Source organism: Galleria mellonella, unplaced genomic scaffold (assembly GCF_026898425.1).
Source record: "Galleria mellonella isolate WM207_F2 unplaced genomic scaffold, CSIRO_AGI_GalMel_v1 utg250, whole genome shotgun sequence".
NCBI lineage: Eukaryota > Metazoa > Arthropoda > Insecta > Lepidoptera > Pyralidae > Galleria > Galleria mellonella.
In genome coordinates, this window is record NW_026442052.1 from 162,583 (window position 1) to 169,676 (window position 7,094).

At 38.0% G+C, this 7,094-nt stretch overlaps 1 protein-coding gene across 1 annotated transcript; it reads left to right on the forward strand.

The window, feature by feature from the left end:
* Positions 1–1,079: 1,079 nt before the first annotated feature.
* On the forward strand, positions 1,080–5,425 carry LOC128200694 (uncharacterized). The gene is made up of 3 exons (XM_052894926.1): positions 1,080–1,762; positions 2,320–3,416; positions 4,884–5,425. The coding sequence occupies exons 1-3, from the start codon at positions 1,080–1,082 to the stop codon at positions 5,423–5,425; spliced, it is 2,322 nt and encodes a 773-aa protein (XP_052750886.1).
* Positions 5,426–7,094: the final 1,669 nt, after the last annotated feature.

Here is a 7,094-nt window from a genome sequence, read left to right on the forward strand (position 1 = left end):
TAACGGGGACCGGAAATTACTTTTAAAGACAAAAACCTGGTCGCAATAAAACAGGCTCACGTTTGCGACAAAACAAGTAATAGGAAACGGTGAATTGCGTCTAATTCTTATTTACGATTGGTCGCCATCTGAACGGAGTCGTGCAATAAATAGAGAGGCAGGACTGCGTATATTTGAAAATGAACGTTATTTCTCTCTGTTTCCCATTTGGTTGAGCGCAGAAGAGACTTCTGTTAATGTAAGCAAATTATAACCATCAAGTTTTATAATGGCTTTGGTGATTTAATGGTTTATTACAGTAAATTTTCCGATGTTTGTAAGTTTAGTTCCTGCATATTTTTCAGTAAATTTGTTCTTCATTATGTCTGATTCCATATATACATATGACTATATCGGCGTGTGTGCCCCGGCATAGAAAGGGTCATCCCTTCCTTTCCCGTGGGTGTTGTAAGAGGCGACTAAGAGATGGCAAGGGATGGGCAGCAGCGTCCCTCTTAAAATATCTCTAAAAGCCTAACTGCGGATGCCAACCCGCCTGCCAAATATGAAAAGTACTGGCGAAACTTGCCTTATGAGGAAGGCTTATATCCAGCAGTGGATAGTTAACGGCTGTTATAATAAATATTGGGTGGAATTTAAAAACAATTGGACTTCTTTTTTTACTTTATTGCACACAAAGATTACGTTGTTAAAATTTATTTTGATTAAAGATGTACAACAGGCGAACTTAACTCTTAGCTGTAAAAGTTCTCTTCCAGTAAATCCACAGTTAAAAGGAGCACCAGAAGGAGACTTTGTACAAAAGTCGTTTGCTCAAACCTTTGTCCCATTCGTGTTTCAGTTTGAAGGGTGGGATATTGTAGTATTTGAGGGTATCAAGTTACACTATTGAAGGTAACTAAGAAACAAAATGTCATTTAGTCTGTAACCGACCAGTAAACAAGTAATAGTAATCTTGCGTTTTTATTTCGATATCTCTGGACATACATTACATATTGGCGACGAGAAATAATTCACACGTGTAATTAAAGCTGTATTTATAAATAGATATCGTAGAAGTGATGGCAAGTTACGGAAATATGTTGTTCGGGGGCAGTCTCACGTTTGACCACCGCTCACAAGAATGGGGTATATTCAAGAGTCGTTTTATCCAATACTGCACTGCAAACGATATAAATGACGGAAGTGATAAAAGTGGAGTGAAACGACGCGCATTGTTATTAACTGCTTTGGTGGAAGATACATACCGCGTAGCCCGGGATATTGTTTTCCCTACGCCTTTGGAGAATGAGGAATTTAAATTGCTTCTAGAAAAATTGGATACGCATTTTTGTGAAAAAAAGAGTACATTTGCGGAGCGATACCAATTTTATAAAGCAGAACAGCGGGTGGGAGAAGAATTAGCAGAATGGGCAGCGCGAGTGCGACATTTAGCACAGTATTGTGGTTTTAAAACGGAGTTAGATACCGCCTTGAGAGATCGTTTTATTCTTGGATTGGAAAACGTAAAAGAGAAGGAAAAATTATTCGCCGAATCCATTGATACTTTGACTTTTAACAATGCGCTGGAAATAGCACAGAGAGTGCGGTGTTCGCGCTTGGCATTGCAATCGTCACGGGCAGACACAGGGACAGCGCACCAGCAACAACCGGTATATGCGTTGCATACCGGCATCGGCCGCACCGGGACACCAGCGGCGCCGGTGGCGCCGGCGGCGAGATCTCGTCCAGCTCGAACAGCAAGTCAGAAGTACCGTGTGATGTGTGTGGTTACAAAAACCATTCGAAAGAAAAGTGTCGTTATTCAGAATATATATGTCGAAGGTGTAATAAGAAGGGACATTTGCAACGAATGTGTAAATCAAAAGTGAACAGTTGTAAATACTTGGTCACTGTGGATGATAACGACGACGTGGTAGAAGGTAATTTTGATTTATTTAGTATCGAGTGTATAGACGGGCAACCGATGCGTCAGGTAGTTACTATAGACAATAGCGACATATTGTGTGAAATAGACAGCGGCAGCGCGGTATCAGTTTTACCGGACGATATATACCAGTCATATTTTAAAAATAAACATAACCTTAAATCGTGTAATGTTGTGTTGAATTGCTATAATGGAAGTAAAATATCACCGTTGGGGTATGTATCATTACCGATAACGTTTGAGAGATGTACTAAGTTCATTAAATTGTTTGTTATCGTTACTCACGATAATCAACCGGCATTATTGGGCAGGGATTTTATAAGTAATTTTAAATTGAAATTATGTAGCACGCTACATGATTTAAATCATTTAAAAAATTATAATATCGATAGTTTTCTTATTAAAAAGTATGAAAAGCTGTTTAGAAATGAACTGGGTACATTTAATAAATACAGGGTACATTTAAAAATTAAACCGGATATTCAATTGAAATTTTTCAAAGCTCGCCCGGTACCTTTAGCGTTGAAACATAAAGTAGAAGGTGAGTTACAGCGATTATCGGACTTAGGTATTTTGGAAAGAGTAGAACATTCCGAATTTGCTACACCGATCGTTCCGGTATTGCGTTCTGATGGTGGTATCAGGATCTGTGGCGATTTTTCAGTGACGCTAAATAAAGCATTATTTATGGACAATTATCCATTGCCGCGCATCGAAGATTTATTTGCGAAATTACATGGCGGATTACAATTTTCTAAATTAGATTTATCCAGGGCCTACAACCAGCTAGAATTGGACGATTCTAAATATTTAACATGTATTAACACACATAAGGGCTTGTTTATTTATAATCGTTTAGTTTTCGGTTTATCTAACGCGCCATCTATTTTTCAGCGCACAATGGAACAGTTATTAGGTGATATAGAGGGTACATGTATATTTTTAGACGACATTTTGATCACAGGGTCTACAAAAGAAGAACATTTGAATAGGTTAGAACAGGTTTTGTGGAGACTACAAGAAGCTGGTTTACGTTTGAAACGGGAAAAGTGCGATCTTTTTAAAGATTGTGTAGAATACTTAGGTTTTCGTATAGATAAAAATGGTTTGCATAAATCAGAAAGTAAAGTAAACGCTATAATTAATAGTAATTGTCCAAAAAACGTTACAGAGCTTAAATCATTTTTAGGAATGATAAACTATTATAGATGTTTTGTTCCTAACACATCTAGTGTATTAAGTCCATTGCACGCTTTATTAAAAAAAGGCACTAAGTGGACGTGGGGGAAAGAACAAAATGGGGCTTTTAATAAAATTAAGTCAGAATTGTCGTCAGATCGGGTATTGGCTCATTACAGTCCAGAGTACCAGACCATAGTGACGGCGGACGCCGGACCGCAGGGGCTGGGCGCTGTGTTGGCGCAGCGGCAACCAGACGGCACGGAACGCGTGGTCGCCTACGCGTCACGCTCCTTATCTAACTCTGAACGTAATTACGCACAAATTCAAAAAGAAGCTACTTCGATTGTATTTGCGATAAAAAAATTCCACCATTATTTATATGGGCGTTCGACCCCTTTTATTTTGCGTACAGACCACAAGCCACTTATATCGATTTTTGGTAATAAAAAAGGAGTCCCAGAGATGGCAGCAAACAGATTACAGCGCTATGCCCTATTTTTATCTGCGTATAATTTTAAAATTGAATACATTAAAGGAGATAATAACGTAGCAGATTTTTTGTCGCGTAGTGTAAATGCAATGGAAATGTTCGACGATAAAAATAAATTAAATATTGATCCCATAACTTATATAAATTTTATTGAAGACTCAATGTTAAAACCTATCACAGTAGAGGACATTAAAAAAGAAACAGGTTTAGATGGAATTTTGAAGAAAGTAGCTTATTATATTAAAACGGGATGGCCCCCCAAGATGACAGATATTAATATAAAGCCTTATTTCTTATGTCGTTTCGAATTATCCTTAGAGAATGAATGTATTTTACGAGGTCATAAAGTAGTAATTCCTCACAAGTTCAGAGAGCGCATATTGAATGAATTGCATAGTTCCCATTTTGGGGTAGTACGTACAAAAACGGAAGCAAGAACTCGTTTTTGGTGGCCAAATATTGATAGACATATTGAAGAAAAAATAGGTTCTTGTAGTTTATGCAATTCTCAGCGTAGTTTACCCCCTCGTTCTCCCCTCGCGCCGTGGGCATTCCCAGCACGACCTTGGGAACGCATTCATTTGGACATGTTTTCAATTGACAAGCATCAGTTTTTAGTAGCTGTCGATGCCTATTCAAAATGGATTGAGTGTTTTTTAATGTCTAATACCGATAGCCAGTCGATAATTAATAAACTAAATGAGATATTTAGTAGGTTTGGATTGGTTCATACGTTAGTGACAGACAATGCGACAAATTTTTGTTCCACGCAATTTGAGGATTTTTGTGTATTAAATGGTATTAAACACGTCACTATAGCACCATACCACCCGGCGTCCAATGGTCAGGCTGAAAATAGCGTGAAGACGTTAAAGAAGGGTGTACGGAATATTTTAAGAGAAAACACACATCAAAAAGATATTATGAAAAAAATAAACAATTTTTTATTCAATTATCGCAATTCGACACATTGCACAACCGGTTTTTCACCAGCGCAACTATTACTAGGGCGAGCACTGCGCTGCCGGCTCGATTTGTTACGCGTTATTCAACCTAATAACAATAATAATACATCTGAGTCGTTAGCATCCACAGTTCAAAACAATGTTTTTGTTAAACAGACCTTACAGCGTAAGCAATTTGGAGGACATCGCAGGACGGACTTTTCAACAGGAAGTAAAGTTTTGGTAAAACATATTTTTAAAAATGGCATGAAACATATATGGAAATTGGGAACAATACAACGAAAAATTGGTTCTAGGATGTATGTTATTTTTGTACCAGAATTAAATTGTCATGTAAAAAAACATGTGGATCAGTTATTGGCCTATAAAGGAACTGACTTATCTCAGGATTTAGATGATATTAGCCTAAGTGATTACTACCCCATTGTTGGGGAGGGGACGGACAGAAACATGAGGGAAGAGACAGTTTCATCAGAGGTTGTGTGTCAACCTATAGTTCCGGAAGGAGCAATCACCAATCCAGATGTCTGCGCTCCAGAGTTACCAGAAACATCAAGCTCATCTCAGGCAGAATTTTCACATGATGACTCTTTCGTCTCCATACCAGACCATAACTCAGTAGGAACAACCGCTGAACAAACGACGTCAACTCCCCTGTCACTACTTCCCATAGAAAATGATCCTCAGGAGAAACAAATATCTGTCCCATCGACCTCAGCTTTAGTGCCAACGCCGGTGACAGAGTTGAGGGGCCATCAGAATGATCATACGATGGTTACAGAAGCTGAACCTACGGTTATTAAAAGAGGCCGAAATCCAATACGATCCACAAGAATGAAAAAGGTTAATTATAAACTCTAGGTTAGGTAACTTTAAAATGTTTTGTTTATAGTTTTTAATTTAGTTTTTTTTTTTTTTTAAGAATAAGTGGGGGAGGGATTGTAGTATTTGAGGGTATCAAGTTACACTATTGAAGGTAACTAAGAAACAAAATGTCATTTAGTCTGTAACCGACCAGTAAACAAGTAATAGTAATCTTGCGTTTTTATTTCGATATCTCTGGACATACATTACAGATATGGAAATGAATTTACAGGGTACAGAGAAATAACATCTGAGTCCTCAGGAATGGTAACGCATCTGGGGTATCATGCGCATGCACAGCCACTACAAATTGACTCCTGCTACATCTTTCAGATCTTTTCGGTCGATTTTTTATTTTGTAGGTCTGCCAGTCTATCTACCTTATTATCTATCTATATATCTATACTTGATGTCCATATACATGTGTAACGGTGCTTTGCGTCTTTTAAGTACTTTTAAGAGAATGATCTTTTTTTATACCACTGAGGTGGCAAACAAGCATACGACCTACCTGATGGTAAGTGGTTACCATAGCCTATAATCACCTGTAATACCAGAGGTATTACGCGCACGTTGCCGACCCTGAAGAAACCTATTTACATTGCTTTTTTGAGGGCAAAGCAATAAACTGAGTTGTGACCATTTTGTGTTACTATGGCACACGCATGAATGAAAGTTTGTATTGTAATTTGTGTGATGTAAGTAATGTAAATAAATTTCTATCTATCTACCCCCCTTTTGAAGAACCTCATGCTGTAGTCTCTTGGGAAAACCTCGGCAGGGAGCTCATAACCTGAGTGTTCGTGGGAGGAAACATCTTTGAAACCGCGCTGTACGCGACTATTTAGAAAATCTATCCGTGAAACAGAATATTTTTTCCAAAAACAGATCGAATAATGACGAAAATACGTCTAAATTAACGACTCCCTGTTTTGCTATGGAGAAAGATTATGGTTGCCATTTTCCATTAGATATCTCTAATAGTTTGAGTTTTGTGATGCTTTTACCCCTTTCTTTTCTTGTTCACAAACGACCCCTATGTCTGAAATGTAATAAATGCGCGCTTGAAAACTCCAGGCAGTCAACTAGCGCATTAATAATTCTGAAAAGAAATCTAAAGTATGGCATTTAACCTTCATGGAGTGAGTTATCATTCTATCATCATACTACGGGCTACGTACAGTGAACTGGGTCGTTTTAAAATATCGCGTGTTAACTGTAAATTGCCCTCATAGACCTACTAGTAGGCTTTGCTTAAATATAATGTTATTGTTAAATTATTTATACAATCAGGGTTGTTAAAAACCTGATATTAAAATGACTATAATAATGTTACCTATTAATCCCTCTAAAACATTTTTTCTTCTTGAGGGAAAGGATCCGAGTCCGGATAATGACAATGATAAAATCCATCTAGACGAATTCCAAGGAGCCTGTTTCTTTTTATAATTCATAATGACAAATTCCGTGTATTTAATAAAACAGCCGTATGGCCACAGCATAGAATGAACCTCCCCTTCCTGTGGGTGTCGTAGGAGGCGACTAAGGAATTGTCTAGGGATGGGCAACAGCGTCCCTTTTAAAACATCACCAAAGTCTAAGAGTGGTTGTCAACCCGCTTGTCAACGGTGACAATTACTGGCAAAATCCCTCTCATAGGGAAGGC

Excerpts from the sequence above, each read along its gene's own strand:
- LOC128200694 (XM_052894926.1), top strand. The coding sequence starts at position 1,080 with ATGTTGTTCGGGGGCAGTCTCACGTTTGACCACCGCTCACAAGAATGG. Across the intron at positions 1,763-2,319 it reads AGTCAGAAGTACCGTGTGAT|TTTTCTTATTAAAAAGTATG; the intron begins GTGTGTGGTTAC and ends TAATATCGATAG. Across the intron at positions 3,417-4,883 it reads CTCCTTATCTAACTCTGAAC|AATTAAATTGTCATGTAAAA; the intron begins GTAATTACGCAC and ends TTTTTGTACCAG.